This window comes from Suncus etruscus, chromosome 15 (genome assembly GCF_024139225.1).
Source record: "Suncus etruscus isolate mSunEtr1 chromosome 15, mSunEtr1.pri.cur, whole genome shotgun sequence".
NCBI lineage: Eukaryota > Metazoa > Chordata > Mammalia > Eulipotyphla > Soricidae > Suncus > Suncus etruscus.
In genome coordinates, this window is record NC_064862.1 from 39259710 (window position 1) to 39278931 (window position 19222).

Consider the following 19222-nt stretch of genomic DNA (forward strand, 5'->3'; position numbering starts at 1 on the left):
GGCACAGAGGGGACCACTCATTCTCGCAGCCCCAAGGGTGAGAGAGGAGGATATAGGAGGCAGGACGGGAACGGAGGTGGAGGGAGGACAATTCGGTGATGGGAATTCCTCTGATTCAATGTTAATATGTACCTAAAATATTACTGTGAACGATATATAACCCACTATGATTCAAATAAAAATTATATATAAAAAGTGATACATAGAGCTATATGCACATACTACCATTATTACTATTACTACTACTTATTATGAAATTCTAAGGATTTACAACTTTCCTGATTTGTATGATATAATTGGCATTTAAGACAGAAGTCCAGTCCTTTATTACATCAAACATATCTCCCTTGATCTTATTTTAGTATACAACATATGAGTTTTGTAGTTCTCCCTTAATAATATTTTTACAAGCATATTTCTAATATTCCATATTATGAAGTGTTTATCTTGAAATTTCATAACTATTTAAATATATTTTAGAACTCAGAAGTCATGAAAATATGTTAATGATTTTTATGTAACTTAATTTAGTTTATTGTAAATTATTACAAAAAAAAATGTTTAATTCCTGGGACTGGAACAATAACTCTGGGTAGGGCATTTTCCTTGCATTTGGCAAACACAGGATTAATTCCCAGCATCCCATATGCTCCCGTTAGTCTGCCAGCCATAGTCCCTGAGCACCTCTGGGAGTAGCTAAAAAAATTCTTAGGAAATTACTTAAAAATATTATAACAAATAGTACAGAAGCTTAATCTCAAATTTTTATCTGAATTATGAATTTGATGGAACTATTATCATCTGGAATTATGGGTATGAAAAAGTCAGAACATGTTTCTTTTATATACAAAAAACTTCTTTTATAATTAAAAAAGTAATACTAGGTTAGTATTAACATTTAAGACACAAATATCCATCAAATGGAAATAATGAGATAGCAAAGGTAGAAAGGAAGATAGAAGTTGCTACAACTATCAAAGAAATAGCAGCAACTCTCAATTTGTTAAGGTATTACTTTTTTTTTTTTACAAAAGTTGTTCTTTGCTTGTTTGTTTTTTGAGCCATATTGGCAGTTTTCATATAGCTACTACCATTTTTGTGCTCCAAGGTTATTCCTAATAATGCTTGAAAGATCATATGGTATTGAAGATCAAACTTAAGATTCTAATATGTAAAGCATGAACTCAGCCTTTTGAACTATCTCTAAAAGGATGTTTATAAAAACAGCATTTTTTAAGGGGATTTAAGAAATTATTAGTAAGACTATGCATGTGTTCCTAGAGGTTATGTGCCAAAATTGAGTCCCAATATGAGGGAATTTCTTTTACCTTGGAATCTCCACCACCTAAGACATTCACCATGACCTCCATCACTGTTTCATGCATACCAAGAGCCCTCATGAGATTTGGGTGCTGGTAAAATACTTTGTTATTCATGATATCCCTAGAAAAGACAAAGTATGGTTGGGGATAAAACAAAGAGATCAGAACAATATATAAATTAACATTAAATAAAATATTAGTAGCACTTAGAAATAATTCCTATCATGAATGGAAAAATAAGAGCAGTAGTAAAGCCAAAAAAGTTATAGGCAGAGTTATTAAGTTTTATATTAAAGTATTGATAAAATACAAAATAGTATATTAGTTGTATTTTTTCAATTATGACAAAAGTACTAAATATATATATAAATAATTTGTTACATATTCAATAAAAATTCCTATATAAATTCCTTTTTTTGTTTGTTTTTGTTTTGGGCCATACCCAGCAGCACTCAGGGGTTACTCATGGTTTGTGCTTAGAATTTGCTCCTGGCAAACATTTGGGATGCCGGGAATTGAACCCAGGTCCATTCTGGGTCAGCTGCGTGCAAGGCAAATGCCCTACTGCTCTACTATCTCTACGGCCCCTGTATAAATTATTGATAAATGTGTGTTATTAATAGTTATGCTGTGATAGCATTAAATAATAATTTTGTACATAAAATTAAAATACCTTTTCCTTAGTTATTTCTAAAGAAATGCCATGTATTTTCTCATTTTTTTGTTATTTGGGGGGGACTTGTTACAGGGCTTTTAATCAGGTCTCTAGAACCACATCTAGTGGCATAGGTGATGGGAAGATATGCAGTTAGAAATAAACCCAGAAATTTGCAAGCAAAGCATGTGTTCTTCCACATGAACTCTCAAGTCCAAAATGATTTTAAAAGATATGTATTTTCCTCGATAAATTAATATATATTACATTTCAGTAAAAGTAACATAATTCATGAACCCAGATATTTAATTAAACCAACAGCAGATGATAACTAAACTAAAATGGTTCATATTATAATTACTACATTTCATAATATATTCTAAAATGTAGGAATTTCCCAAAACCTCTGCAATCGTCATGGAAAATAGCCCTACATTTTATTTATTTTTCTATTGATATTTTGTTGGGCCAAACCAAACGCAGGTGTGATATAACAGCTCACCAATGACTCACCAGGAATCACTCCCTGGGCTTAGAAGGCCAAATTAGGTGTCAAGGACAGAGCCCTCTCCACTAAACTATTTCTCCAGCCCCACAGATATGCTTTTAAAAAATTAAACATTAATCAAATGGAGGCAAGAATATTTCTTTCTAAAATTCTTTTCTGGGGCTGGAGTGATAGCACAGTGGTAGGGCATGTGCATTACAAAATACAGCAAATTAGGGTAAACCTGGGTTTGATCCCCAATATCCTATGTGGTCCTCCAAATCAGGAGCGATTTCTAAGCCCATAGCCAGGAGTAACCAAGCTCTGAGTGTCAACGGTATGACCCAAAATCTAAAAAATAATAATAATAATAGTAATAAAATTAAAATATTTTTCTGTCAGAGCTATACCAAGAAAATTATATAACTTGTAATTTACTGTAAAAATTTGAATTCTTTGAATTTAAAACCTGTTCATTTTTATATGTTACTTTATGTATTATGACTATATCAAGAAGAGAAATTCTATGATCTTTTCCTACATATTTTACTTTTAATTTTGTCTGAATAATGAGAGCTGCAAATAATATAAAAGTGACTCTGGGGCCACACTATGAGCATAAAATAATGTATTTCATGTAAGAACAAAAAAAGTCAAGTAATTCAACCCATTCTGTAATACTGGATGGCAGTAAGCAAAACACAAACAAAAACCAAAAAAATCTTTCAACTTTCAAGACACAGTTGTAATCATAAGATGAGTTTTCCTGTATTAGATATTATACATGTATATATTATATATTATTATACATATTATATAATATTTTGTATGAATACTATATATTTGTATATATTAAAATATATGTACAACCAAATGTTTGAAAGTAATCAAAAAACTTGCTTTTACTACTTAACTATTTTAGAATCCTTTATCCAATAATATTAATGTACCTGCAGTATTAGTACTGTGATATAAACAATTGAAAGTAAAAAACAATGGTTGTAACTGTTAAGTAATTTACCCTAATCCACGAATCATAAGTTTTTCTTCTTCTTTCCCCATTCTCACACTCAACAGAGAACGAATTTGACCAAGAGATGCCAGCAGGTTGATGGTATCTTCCACAGAAACACCATTGATAGTGTAGGTCTTTGGCAGAGCCCGAACCAGACCCCCAATTCCATCATACTGTCGATGGAGCAACATAAACATGGCCCTCACCAACTCAGGATCTTCAATGACAGACTCTTGAGCCCATCGGACCATCGTGTCTGATATCAACTGTTGAAGAGTAGCTGTAAAAGCAGTACAAATATTTTAAAAGAGAGAAAATGTAAGCAAAGACTCAGCTCAGTATTTCAACTGCATATCTCATCACCCCAAACTGACATCTGTATTTGTATAGGAATAGAAAGCCTACAAATACCATTTGAAGATTATAACTGTTATTTAAATATTTTATAAATGTCAATAGAGACTTATGAGCAGGCATAGATAAACATACAAAATTTTCCTTAAAATTCACTATATAATACAATTATCAAATCTTTATCAATTATAACCAATTTCTTTCAAAACAACTATAAGCAATCAATATAAATTTTGATTCAGAAGGAAAAAATGCCTATTTTGAACCTTTTCAGGAGGAGCATCTCATTTAAAACTAGCCCATTTTTATTGCTATCAAGTCTCAGCTATCAACCCGTTAGCTAAGGAGAATATAGATAAAGTAGGAATCTATAATACTTCAGCAAATACTTTAGAATCAAAATATAGATACTGAAATAGCTAATTATAGAAGGTTTTCACTAGATGCAATACTATCTGAAAAGCAACAGCATACTACTTAGAAACAAAGGCTACATTCTTCCCTTAATACTTTGTCTTGATAGACTTCAAATACCTAAGTTTTCAGTTCTGTTGGGAGTCCATCCACCCTTATATTGCTCTTTCTTTCTCAATCTGTTCTGATGTCTATTACTGCAGCTAGCGACATCTAGTTAAGAATTTTATTCTTGGAAGTGCACACTCAGTGTTCTCACTGGTTAATCTAAAACATTATTAGTTCAAAGGATGCATCAGTGTCAGCAGCTGAGTCACTCTGCCAGTGCCCTTTCGTACTGCTTACAGGACTTCTGGGAGTCACTCTCAACTGGTTTTTCAGCTTGTTTCTTCTTCAGGTATGTCACCTTTTCTACCAGGGACAGAAGGCGTCCTCTAATTGTTAAATCACTGTTTCCATCCAGAGACCCATCTTCATCCAATTCGATCCCTAATATAAAGAAGAAAAATAAATGCTTAAATAAGTATCTGTATTTATAACACACATTTAGGATAAATCTTCTCAGGCTTTCTCTTACAATTTTTCATTTATAAATTAAAGCAGTGTTTCTCAAAGTTCTCCTATAATGGCTAAAGTGTTTTCTTCTAGCTAAAGTGCCCTTCCTATGCCCTCCAGACCAGTCTACCAATTCCAATACCAATTCCTAGTCTTGCTCTGATGTCACCTATTTAGGAAATTCTCACATGGAGCCTTGTTGGAATATCTTGGGGGTGTCCAGAGAGCCAGATGGCCTCAGGTGAGAACTGTTGACTGAAAATAATGCTGCCATTATAATACAAGGCAAAAAAAAAAAATCGACTATTTTCTTTTCTCTTTCCCCCAATCCTTTGGGGTCAGGACTACCAGAAATCTAAGAAAAACATTTGGATCTTGACTTTGGAGGTCCAATCAATAACACTACTTAGTTTGACCTTAAAAAACTATCTGTGCACACTCTGCCTAACCCTATCATTCTACCCTATCTTGTAACTTTCACGTGCCTATTAGGCATAAATATAAACTATGTAAACTATGAGAAAGAAAACATGCTTAAAGATGTTTTATTTCTAAAGCAATAAATCCTAATTTTAGAGAGTTGTGAGTAGCATAACTTTCTAGCAATTATTTCAGATAGTGGCTCTTAATCACAAATTGAATTACTATCTAAGGTGGTGCTTTTACTATTTACTAAAATAACTAATAATACCAGTGACACTTCATGTGTCATTAAAGAAGTAGATGACTCCTATACTTTCACTGGATAATAGACATATGCACACTATATCATTAAGAGAGAAAGAGTCATAAATTCCAATGTAAATGTATGTATAATAAAAGGAGATAAATTTGCAGCTCTTCAGAGATTTGGGTTTCTGAAATATTACTTTTCAATATTGAAGAATTTCCTAAATATTGAAATATTGAAGAATTTCTGAAAATATTAATTACTTTCCCAAGCTAATCCTAAATTTCCAAGGCAGGGCCATAAAATTGACTGAAAATTTTTTTTTTTTTTTTTTGGTTTTTGGGCCACACCCAGTAACGCTCAGGGGTTACTCCTGGCTATGTGCTCAGAAGTTGCTCCTGGCTTGGGGGACCATATGGGACACCGGGGGATCGAACCGTGGTCCGTCCAAGGTTAGCGCAGGCAAGGCAGGCACCTTACCTTTAGTGCCACCGCCCGGCCCCCTGACTGAAAATTTTTAATGTTTGTGATAAAATTTCTTTAGATTAAATCAACTAGACACATTCCTGCCAATGCACTTACACAGTTGCATGTCCTCACTACCCCTTTCCATTCCCTGACATTAAGGAGAAAATGAAAAGAAAAAAAAATAAACATTTGGTCACAGTTACTATATTTTCACTGCCTCTCTAAGCTCTCTATCCTTTTGACCTCTCACATAATATTTATTAACCAGCTTCCAGCTTGCCACTCTCTAAATTTCTGACAGGCATATAGTAATTGTGAAAGTATTCACATTATTACTTACTTTAGTATTGTCTATGTATATTAAAATACACAATTAGGGGCTAGAGAGCTAGTAGAGCAGGTAAGGAAGGTGTTTGAATATTGTGACCAGGGTTGATTCCCCATCATCCCATAATGTCTCCTGAGCACAGCCTAGAGTGATTCCTACATGTTGAGCGAAGAGTAATTCCTGAGTACCGGGTGTTGTTTCCCCCAACAAACAACAACAATAACAACAAAGAGACTTTACCACAATGTTCCATCAAATCTTCATGAAAATCCAAAAGTTGGTCTCGGATTTCTTCAGGACAAGGACATTCACTTTTGTCATCTTTAAAATTGAGAAGCATATTGATCTGGAAATTTGGGAAAATAGCAAAATGTGTATAAGAACAAAGAGGTATAAGAAATGCAAAATCAGAAGAGAGAAAAAAATAAAGATGCACAAAATTTGGGTTTGTGTATTCATAAATTATTATTTGACCAATGAAAATACATTGTTAAGTACTTACTTCAACAAATTTCACAAAGAAAATAAAAAAATTCAAAGTTTAACCTGCTACAAAATAGTCACATAATTTACTTCATTTTTCTAATCCCACAATATTTTAGATCTTTATATATTGAGAAATTTTAAATCAGCTAAAATATATGTTTTGAAAATGTTTGGTTTACTTCTACTTTACTATTTACTATTTTTCCTAAAGATTTCTCATACTATATGGATATTTAAAGAACTTTGGAGGGGGGGGCACACCGGTGATGCTCAGGGGTTACTCCTGGCTATAAACTCAGAAAGTGTTTCTGGCTCAGGGAACCGTATGGAATACCAGGGATTGAACCACACTCCTCCTTGGGTCAGCCACGTACAAGGCCAATATCCTACTGCTGCGCTATTGCTCCGGCCCCATAAAGAACTAATTTTTGAGACTGCAGCAGTAAAAAGGAAATATTAAAATATAATTTAAAAATCATTTGTACCATGAATAAATGGATAAATGTTTGCTAACATTAATGGTGCAATTAAATAGATCACAATAAATTTTCTTCTATTTGTTTGCTTTTAGACACTAAAGTAGTGCATGTATAGGTAAATGTGTATGGTATTCCATAACTTTTTCTTTAAAAAATGGTTTTTTTTTCTAGAGTTTTTGTGAAGTTTTTGTTTGAGATAATTGTACCTTCAAATTAATTAATATGAAATAAGAATTTTAAGAATTAATAAGAGATCCTTTGCACACTCTACCCTGTTTACAGCCAATGGTAACATCTTGTACATCATACATTTTGAATAGTACTGTAACTCATATATTAAAATTGATAAAGACAAAACAGAAAAAAATTCTATCACTTTCGGACCAGATCTTGTCACCCTTCGATAACCAGGCTCACTTCAGTCCTATTTTCTTCAGTCTCTAATTTCTGGCAACCATTAATCTGTGCTCATTTCTATATTAGTTTAATTTCAAAATGTTACTGAACTGGAATAAACAGCATGCAAAATATATAGTTGTATAATATCTTTTTGATATCTGTGAGATTTTTAGTGATGTTTCATTTCACTCCTGGTGTTGGTAATTTGTTATCTCTTTTCTTTTTCTTGGCCTTTTAAAGGTTTCTTCATTAGAGAACTCAAAAAGTGTCTTCTTTTCATTTTTAAAATACCAGCTTTTGAATGCATTGATCTTTTCCCTTTTGTCTCATGGGTTGGCTTTTAGACCACACTCAGAGGTACTCTGACTTACTCTTGGTTTTGTGCTCAGTGATAACTTTTGATTGTGTTCAAAGGAATATGAAATATGTGCAGTTTAGGGGAACTGAACACAGGTCAACTGATAGAAGACATACATCTTAATTTCAGTACTACCTCTCTAATCTAGTATTTTTCAATCATTGTCCTGTTTTCAGTTTCATTGATTTTATTTTGCTCCCATTTACTTTATAGCCTTCTTTGTGCTCATTGGGTCTATTTGCTCTTTTTTCATTAGGTTATCTGATTAGCAGCTTATTTACTTGCAAATTTTTTTCATTTGTTAATATTTTATTTAATATCATACACATACATTCCTACAATGTGTTAGCCATTTCCACCAATTTTATATTTTCTCATTTTTCTGTTCAATGCATTTTTAAATATCTCAAGAAACTTTGTTCTCAAACCATATATTGTTTTAAAATATACTATATATCTTATTTTTTGGAGACTATCATGTTATGTTTTTGTTATTAATTTCTTTGTTGACTCTACCATGCTAAAATGCTCTGTATGAAAAAATTATTTTAAATGTATTTAGGACAATTTATAGCCCAGCTTATAGAACATCTTTGTAACCATTCCATAAGTAGTTGCGAGGAGGGGTTATATTTGAGCCAGGAGATAGTTCAGCAATTTGATTCCATTCACCAAAAAATAGTTCCACAGCACTAGCAGGTGTAACCTTGTAGGCTTTCCACACACTACTGGGTCAATTAATCTCTGGTATCCCAGGGCCAAAGCAGTACTGAATCCTCAGGTACTTGCATTGAAACATAGATGGAAATATTGGCCTCCTTAACACCACTTAGGAGGTCAAAAACAAACACAAAAATGAACAACAACAACAATAAAAAATCCTATTAGTTTATAACAATTTCTATTGCGCTTAATTCTTGCTGATCAGTCTTTTCATGATTTGAAAGACTACATAAATATTCATATTTTATGGCTTTTATTTTTTTCTTTAAAATATAAAGTCCACTAAGACTATACTACTTTATACTGTTTACTTCAACTGTCAAATAACCCAAAAGAAAGAAAATAAAAATGTCTTCTATTTATACAAATTTAATACATGTGATGTTGTTCTATAATCTTATTTCCTGAGTGTTCTATTATTTTTCAATATCTAAAAAAATGTTGGTGTACTACCACCATTTTCTCCCATTTTATTTTCTTCTGTTCTTTTAAGATTTTGCCTTTGTTTGACTCTGCTACATCTTCATTTATATTTGTAAGGATATCTTCTTTGAACTCTATAAATTCAAAATGCTTCAAAATTGCATTTTAAACATTTTTCTTTTTTGAGCTTTATAAAATTCAAGATGCTTCAACATTGCATTTTGAATATTTTTCTTCTGTTTGATCTAACTATTCAGCATGTTGTTAGGTTACTGTAATGTTTACACTTGTCCTAGGGATAATTTTTTATTTCCAGTTTTCTATTTTTCATGTAGTTATGTCTCAAGTCCTTTCTTTGATTAAATTATATTTTTCATTGTTTCAACTCATCTAGGGTTTTTATATTTGTTATGTATTGTTCAGATCTAAAATTTCTTTTCTTTTCTTTTTTTTTTTTGAAAAAAAAATTCTTTTTATTTTCCCTAAATATTTAAGGCTACACAGAGATAATTCAAATGTGATGAATATAGGCAAGAAAATCCTGCCCCAACGGACCACCTTCCAGCTCCTCAGTGAAAGACACCCTCTGGGTCTCCGTTCTCATGCTTTGTCAAAGAACTACTACCAGCAAGCCTGCCGACTCATGCCTGATTGCCCCTTTCACCCCCACCAAATCGTGGATTGTTGCACGATACAGGAATCAGCTTCAGCAAAACCCCCAGCTCAAAGACACTGTGTGGTCTCATAATGCAGTAAAGCATCTCTTAAACTCAATTCCAAGGCCTGTGATACGAAAAGTACCTTGGCTTTTACTCCCCACAAGAATATATCAAAAGACCTAATTGGGAGTCTTATATTGCCTATGGAAGCTCAATACCTGTATAGCAATACATTTTAAGATGTGTATTCCTAAATATACAGGTAGCCTCCTCCACCACTTGTTTTATTTGAATACCTTTTCTTTTTAACTCAGTTTTATTTATTTGTTCTATTTTAATATATATTTTTTCTCTATCCTTACCATTTTTGGTGCTGCTTGGTACAAAAGGCCTTGACTGGGATAAAAGCTCAGAACAAAACCAGACGACAGAGACTGTGTGTGCAGCCTGTCATACTTACCCAGAATAGCACCAGAAACACAGTATTACACCATACGTTTTTGTATGGGCACAGTAAAAAAAGGGGAAACCATAGACACAGAAACAAGATCTTATCTTCTAGGGATAAGAACTCACTTTTTATAGCAGAAGGGTGCCTCCCATCCTGATCATGTGTTATGTGGATACAACGCAGTCCCCAGGAGATTGGACAGTGTTAGTCCAATCCCAAACCGCAGATCCCCGATGTAGAAATAATACAGCTCCAGGCAACACCACCAGGAACTAAGCTCCATTGGGAGATTTATAACACTGCTCTGGCACCAATTTGTGCCAGTTTTGATATGACAACGAGGAAAGGAAAACTTAACCTAAGACCAGGCTATCCTATCACATCACCTAACACTAAATGGAAATCAGAAGGGCTATTGTCCTTTGAACTGTGAAAAATAAGAGCACCAATAACAGAAAACTGACTTTGAGAACCGTGACTGAACAGAACCTACCTTGGGACTAATAAGGAAAACCCTACCCTAGGCTGTAGCCCAGGACACATGAAAAACAACAACAACCAGATGTCTTATTGCAGAGGTCCAACTTGTACAACAGAGACTGAGCAGAACCTTTGGATCCATAATATCCTAGGCTTTGGCTTAGGGACTGAACGAAAACAGGGAGCAAGTGTTACGGAAGACTGAACACAACAACGATGGATAGGAACCTCTAGAACCTAGAGACTCTATCCTAAGACCCTGACCTATAACCCGCGCAAATACCAAGATTGCTAGCTACAGTGGCTTGATTTTCTCACACACAATCGAGAGGAAACTTTCCTGGCATCACAGATGTAAAATTTCTATTTGCATCTTTTCACATCTTCTATTTCTCTCCTGATACTTCCTTCTTTACTGTTATTCCAAAGAATAAATTGCAAAGGGTAAAATTCTTTGTTATTATTGATAGCTGATTTAATTAAATATTGTCAGTGTATTTTAACAACTTTGTTGCCTCAGAATTATTATGTATTATCATTTTTAATCCAAGTTTTCTTTTGTCTTTGATATATAATGTGTGAATTCTAGTTAAATTTTGGACATTTAGGGTAGTAAGTTGAGAGACTGACTCATTCAAACTTGTATCTTCTAACATTACTAAGTAATCAAGGGTTTGGGCTTCTCGTTTGTTCCACAAGTAAGTACCAGTAGAGGGAGGGAAGGAGACATAGTGTTTGCTGTACAACATTGGAGATACAACTAGTTCTCTGCTAGGCTTTCAGTTTTCATTCTATTGATATACCCAGGATGAAAGGGTAAGAATGCACTGACACTTCTCTCTTTCATTACTTTGAGTCACTTCAGAAACAGTTGGCCTCAGAATCAGTCAGTGTAAAATTCCAACAAATTAAATCCTAGATGGAATAACTCTGAATAATAGCCCAGTAACAGTTATGTCAAGACTCCCCACTCAGATGATTGGTGTAAAAAAAAAATAATAAAATAAAATAATTATTGTTTTCAGATGGAGAAGTAAAGTTCATTATTGAAAAGTCTTCTAAACTGCTAGAAAAGCAGTTTTCATGGTTCTTTGAATAGTCATTGAAGAGTTTTGCTGCAACTTTTCTTGCCTAGGCTTGCTGGAGTTTCTGATTGCCAGCTTTTTTGGTTCCATTCTGATATAGTTGAGGAAAAAAAAAAAAAAAAAAAAAAAGCAGGGGTGGAAAAAAAATAAATAAAAAACCGAAATAAAATATAACCACAAGGAATTACCACCATTTTGCTCCTCAAGTTTCCAGTTCCGAACACTCCTTTTGTCTCTCTTTTAGTCTACTTATATTCTCATTTATTTAATGTCCAGGCTGAGATTTGTATTTAAAAGGAAAAGAAAAGGTACATGCATTCCACCTTCTCCATGAAGTAAAAGTCATCCAATAGTAGTTTTAAAATGAAGTCAAACCAGGAGTTGCTGGGTTTATCTCTGCTTGGGATACTGCTTATAGAAATAAGCAAAATTACCTGTTCCTTTTCTCAATGATATATATTCTAGAGATATAAAGTAAATTCTTCAATTAGTTCTTGCACACTTCCATCTGAAGATATCTTGGGTAAAAGAGATCTGTCATTTATACACTTCAACCACCAAAACTACATGTTGGGAATTTCTAACATTGTAAGTTCCATCCTGAAATAGTTGCTAGAAAATTCACATCACTAGAGTAGAATATTCTGTTTCATGAATGTACCTACTTACTGCACCTTAAGTGGGTCTATGTTTGGAGGTGATCAAAAAGAGTGAGGAAAAGAGGAAAAAGAGTTTATTCTTCTAGTCACTCTGATAGAGTGACAATTTGTTGTTCCTTATGGGGTAGGAGACACCAAATAAAAAGTAAAAACATAAAATAAATAAAAACATGGGGCCCGAGTGGTGGCACAAGCAGTAAGGCATCTGCTTTGATCACGCTAGCAGGGAATTAAACTGGATTAAACCAGAGTGGGCCACATTATGTAAACTTCCTAACACCTGAACTCTTTCTCTCTCCTAGGAATTAATCTTTTATTTTGAAAGCAACTAACCCAATTAGTTATGCAGCAATTTATTTTTTATTCTAGATAAAAATATTAAATTTTGTTACCTAGTTTAGATCATTTTGTAAAAACTGTAATGTATTGGGGCTGGAGAGATAGCACAGTGGAAGGCATTTGCCTTGCACACATCTGACCTAGGATGGACCGTGGTTCAATCCCCTGGTGTCCTATATGGTATTTCAAGCCAGAAGCAAGTTCTGAGCACATAGCCAGGACTAACCCCTGAGCATCACCGGGTATGGCCCAAAACAAAAATAAAAACAAAAACAAAAAAACTGTGAAGTCCTGGAAGTCAAACGTTCTGACTGACTAGCACCACATTAGTCAAAGAAAATCATTCACATGTAGTTAGGCACTGAGTTTACTTGTGGAGCCTACCTAATAAAACCACAAACTATACTTCTCAAAGTGTTTATGTTATACTTGGTAGAATGTAATATGTTTCCCAGTTCTTTAAAGTAGTTAAATAGGTTCTTTAGTGAGACCAAGAAAACAAAACCAAATCAGATACTTAAAAAAAAAAAACAGAAAAGAAACACATCGCATAATTCTGCAGCATGTATATGTATTAAATGGGTTAAAAGTTTTATTAATTTTATATTTTATTAAAGCACCATGATTTACAAAGTTTTTCGTAGCAGAAATTCAGGCATACAATGTTCAAACACTAATTCCACCACTAGTACTAACATCTCTCCACAAGAGTCTTCAGGCTCCTTTCCATTCCACAGCCTTCCTCTTTAACAGATGTACAATGAGAGATGAAAGAAGAATGATGGTTTAATAAATATATATAATACTATGCAAGTTCAAGGAATGGTTAATATCATGTAATTGTTGGAATCATACAGTTACCTCCTATAACATGAATGTAGCTGGAGAATAACATGTTAAGATAGAGAGAAGAAGAATTGAACAATTTTAAATAAGTAAAAAATAATAATGGTATCTTATACCTGTTCTTGAGGAGGTGATCTAAATTCCTTTGTTTTCCTGGCTGTCAATGCAGCTGACATATTTAAGGCTTGCATCACTTCATTATACCGGAAGCGCTGATTATCTTGGAGCTTTGCTACAAAGTCATCTGAAAAAGCCACAATGGCTTCTATCCGGTGCCTGACTTGGCAGTCACAGAGGTACTGAAGTAGGAGACACATCTAAAGAGATTATTAAAGAAGCGCAAGATTAAATTCCTTAATCTTCCTTTAGTATGTCAAATTAAAATTGTGACAACATGTTTACTTGCCAACTCTTCTCACTTATGAATTTCTGATGTTGTATAAGCACAGCATGAAATAAGTGTTGTTACTCATAGTAATCAATTTTTTCCCATTGGTGACCATTACCCAGCCTCTCTCTGAAGGTCAATGCTAAATTAAAATAAGTTTTCCAGGGATATTCTCAGAAAGATTTTTCATCATTGATAACAACAACTTTCTAAAATAATTTAACTGGGTGATTACTGGAATAAAAAATAAAGTAATACATCTTACACTCTAAGCCTTACTTAGGTCATAGAAAGATAATGAAAGCTTTTTTGCTGAAGGCATCATTGATTTGTTACTTTAATTCTAGATTTTTGTCCATGATGCAAGCTAAGTAAGTCTTAAATTAAGTGCATGGTCATTAAATGATTAGATATTTTCCTAACAGAATAATATTTAACTGAAGTGCATCACAGAAATATGACTGCTACTTAAGCATTTTCCAAATTTATGAAACACTTAAGTACACTTAATATTAATGTGACAAAAATCCATGATAGTGTTACCTGCTACTAGAGACAATTCCCTTGCTTCCGCTGCTTTCATCTAACCCAAAATAGGCAATATGCCCCTAGGTAATATGAGAGTAACAGTTTACTAACTTTAGATTGTCTAGATTATTCTCTCTTCTCAGTTGCCAATCCCACCACCCATTGTCACAGCCGGTGCACTGAGTTTTAAAATAAAATTATAGTACTAAAATTCTTCAATGGGAAGTTGGACTTAGAATGAAATTGAAGTTCATTTAGAAAATGAATGGCTATGCAGCTCATCACGTAGAGTGATGAGTGCAGTTGCAGAGATGACTACACTGAAAACTATCATAGAATGTGAATAAATGAGGGAAGTGGAAAGCCTGTCTCGAGTACAGGTGTAGGGGGGTGGGGAGGAGGGAGATCTGGGAAATTGGTGGTGGGAATGTTGCACCGGTGAGGGGGGGTGCTCTTTACATGACTGTAATCATACAACTATAATCATGTTTGTAATCACGGTGTTTAAATAAAGATAAAAAAAAAAGAATAGAATTCCAAGCCATGCTAGAAGAAATGAAAGACACACTGGCCAGAGACTACAATAAATCAATAGATGAACAAATGGACCAATTTAAACAAGAACTCCTACAAAATATGAAAGACTCCATACAAACAAAATTAAATTAAATACATAAAACCGTAGAAAGCCAGAAGAGCAGAATCGCACAGCTCAAGAATCACATAGAACAACTCAAAGATAAACTGCAATCAAAAGACAACAAAGAAGCCAACAAAGAAATAGAAGGAAAAGCACTGGAAGTAAAAGTCCAGTATTTAATGAACAAAGACAAAAGAAACAATCTAAGAATTGTAGGTATACCAGAAGGGGAGGAAACAGGGAAAGGGGAAGAACAATTAGTCAGGGAGATAATAGTGGAAAATTTTCCCACCCTCTGGAAAGACACATCTGAGCAAATCCAGGACATTAAAAGAGTCCCCAACAAAAATAGGCCCTAACAAACCAACTCCAAGACACATAGTAATTCAAATGGTAAGAAACAAAGAGAAAGGTGATCAATTTAAAGCAATAGGGAGAAAAAAACCCTCACATACAAAGGAATGAACATTAGAATCAAACCAGATCTCCCATATGAAATACTTCAAGCAAGAAGACAGTGGAATGACATATTTAAAGAACTGAATGAAAGAGATTTTTAACCTAGAGTCCACTATCCAGCAAAACTCTCATTCATATGGGAGGGAAGACTAAAGTCATTCTCAAACAAAAATGAACTTGCACTATTTGCGCAAACAAAACTGATCCCAACACCTGAAGATTAAAAAACATGCTGCTCAAAAACAGCTGGATCAAAGAGATACTCAAAGAAGAAATTAAAAGATTTCTTGAGACAAACGACAATGAGGAAACAACTTGTCAAAACTGTGGGGCACAGCAAAAGCAGTAATCAGGGGGAAACTCATAACAATACAATCCTATGTCAGGAAAGAGGAAAACAACAAAATTAGCAGCTTAAAGGACCATTTTAAGGAGCTGGAACAGCATTGACAAAGAAACCCAAACACAACCAGAAGACACGAAATAATCAAAACCAGAGCAGAAATTAAAAAAAAAAAAAAAGAAAGAAAATGAATGGCTTGGGGCCGGAGAGACTGCATGGAGGTAAGGTGTTTGCCTTTCATGCAGAAGTTCATCGGTTCAAATCCCAGCACCCATATGGTCCCCCGTGCCTGCCAACAGTGATTTCTGAGCATAGAGCCAGGAGTAATCCCTGAGCTCTGCCGGGTGTGACCCACCCCCCCCCCAAAAAAAAAGAAAATGAATGGCTTTAGAAAACAGCTAGATCTGCATAAACTGTCCTCTGGGTAACATATCTTTATCCCTAGCTTGTTAAAATGCAGCCACACTGGACTTTTTCTGCCAGAACAGAATATGCATGTGACCAGTGCAAAAAGTTCCTAGAGCATTATTAAGATTCTTCTTCATCCCTACAATCTCCAGGTCACCAATCTGATTTTAATTTTGTTGTTTTCTTCCCACAATTCTATCACTGTAATTCAGTTGAATATTTATTTCTACTAGAAATCCATTGTTTATTTCCTTTCACTTAACCCCACTAGTTTTCAGGTACTTAAAATGTAATACATAAGTTGCAGTATATTTCCTCATTAGACAATAAACTTCTGGGACTATTGTTTACATAATAGTTATTTATTGAATAAATAACTAATGTTAATCTAATTTTAAGTGCTTAACATAGATTAAAAGAAGTGCTTAATATAGATTATAGACATGCTTAATATAGATCAAAAATTTTAGAGATGTCAGAGCCACCAAAATATCTGAATCTATTTGAATGAAAATGGCTCATAGCTCATCCTGTGATCTCTCTCATCTTGCTTCATCTTCTAGAAATGGGGCCTAAAATACTTCCTTTTCTTTTTTTTTTTTTTTTTTTTGGTTTTTTGGGCCACACCCGGTGACGCTCAGGGGTTACTCCTGGCTATGCGCTCAGAAGTCGCTCCTGGCTTGGGGGACCATATGGGACGCCAGGGGATCGAACCGCGGTCCGTCCTAGGCTAGCGCAGGTAAGGCAGGCACCTTACCTTTAGCGCCACCGCCCGGCCCCAAAATACTTCCTTTTCTAACCTTCTATTGTTGACAGGACCACAAAACAGTCAGCTGTGAATATTTCATACTGTTTACACACTTCCACAAACATTTTTAATAATTCACATGAAATGACTGCATTTGGCTTATATAAAGCAATGTTTAAATATGCTATGTATATTTATGTATATACTTATGTATAACCATATATAAATATATACATTATCATTACATATGAAAACAAACTGTTTATGAAGAGTGTCCCCTTGATTGGCTTAGACACTCAACAATAAACATTGTCTTCCCACAAACAAAACAAGCAAAAGAAATTTTGCAATTGAAAATAAAACATACTGTTTTATTTTTAAAATTGTTTTCACTTTTGATAATATAACAAAAGGTGCCAAGAAGATAAAAAATTTAAAGAGGATCTGTGGGTGGGTGGTAGAGACAGAAACACACACAAAGGGGAAACAGGCAAACAAATAGATAAGGAACCATATCTATTTTCTTCTTCCAACACCTAGTATGTGGCTCAGAGTAAGACCTAAATAGTATCATGAAATGAAGAATTAAAGTGTGTTCAGAAAGGGTTCTAGTAAATAATATCAAATTGACCCGAAGCAACCAAAGAGGTATTTATAAAACTCTCCCACAATTTGAAGAAACACTGAAAACCAATGTCTTGATTCTTTCTTTATGTAGGAAATAAATCTTCTTGGGTGAGAACATGGACAACTACCAGTCAACAATTGCTAGAAGATTAGTAAAAAGATAGGAGAGGGTAGAGAGAAAAAAAGAAATTCTTTGTATTTTAGGCATAATGAAAAAAAATATCGATACTAAATAGGGGGATGTAGACTGTAGGCGGTGGCAGGAAAATGGACAGCTGAAGATAGGGATATTAGAAAATTATATGACTGAAACTCGACCATTAACCATTTTTAACTGCATATCTCATGCTGTTTCAATTATAAAAAAGAAAATGTAGGACGTTTGCCTTGCACACGGCTGACCCAGAACACACCACAGTTCAATTCTCGGTATCCCTTATAGTCCCCAAAGCCAGGAGAAATTTCTGAGTGATTAGCCAAGAGTAACCTCTGAATGTCACCAAATGTGGCCCAACAAAAAAAAAAAAAAAAAGAAAGAAAGAAAGTCAGGGCCAGAGTGGCAGAGTGGCAGCACAGTAGTAGGGTGTTTGCCTTGCATGCAGCTGACCCAGGACAGACATGGGTTCAATACCCACCATCCAATAGGGTCTCTCAATCCAGGAGAAATGATTTCTGAGCACAGAGCCAGTAGTAACCCCTGAGTGCCACTGGCCCAAAACAATACAAAACAAAACAAAAAGTCAAAATATGCATCTGCAGAAATAAGAGGACAGATGGAACAATTAAAAAAGATGAGGGAGAAGAACTGGCAGAACAAAACTCCCTTTCTTATACTTCCTTCCAATATATACAAATACTTGCATATACAAATACATATACCCATACATATAGAAACAAAACCAATATCTTGCAGATATTGCAAAACCAATATTTGCAGATGCAAGATAGATAGATATTTAACCAAGGAAACTACCTCACAGAAAAAGCTTTGTGTCACCAATTGACTCAATATGAGAAATCATTTGGTTCACTAATTATTTATTATTTATTTATTTAGGCATAATTAGCCATATTCTAAGAGTCACTGCTGCTTTACACTCAAAAATTACTTCTGGCAGGCTTAGGGGACCAACCATACAGGATGCTGAGAACTGAGTCTTATTTGGTCATGTGCAAGGCAAATGCATTATCCACTGTATTGAAGCCACCCTTCACTTGTTTATTCTGTCAAAAAAGTCACAACTACCATGACTGTGGTAGTGAGAGATAGAAGCATAAAACCTGGCCCAGAGACAGGCAGGGAGCTAGGGGAAGGAAAATGGGAAATATTAGTGACAGCAAAGTTGCACTGGTAGAGCGGTTTACATTCACTGAAAACCCAACTATGAACATTTCTGTAACCACTGTGCTTAAATAAAGAAATCAA

The 19222-nt window shown here is 34.4% G+C and overlaps 1 protein-coding gene across 1 annotated transcript in view; it reads right to left on the reverse strand.

The window, feature by feature from the left end:
• Positions 1–19222, reverse strand: part of RYR2 (ryanodine receptor 2) — a 685578-nt gene that overhangs the window by 206004 nt on the left and 460352 nt on the right. Inside the window, exons 38-42 of the mRNA XM_049789034.1 lie at positions 13772–13972; positions 6509–6614; positions 4593–4736; positions 3486–3759; positions 1329–1443 (exon numbers count right to left, since the gene is read on the reverse strand). Of these exons, the coding sequence (XP_049644991.1) occupies positions 1329–1443; positions 3486–3759; positions 4593–4736; positions 6509–6614; positions 13772–13972 (840 nt within the window). The remainder of the gene's footprint in view (positions 1–1328; positions 1444–3485; positions 3760–4592; positions 4737–6508; positions 6615–13771; positions 13973–19222) is intronic.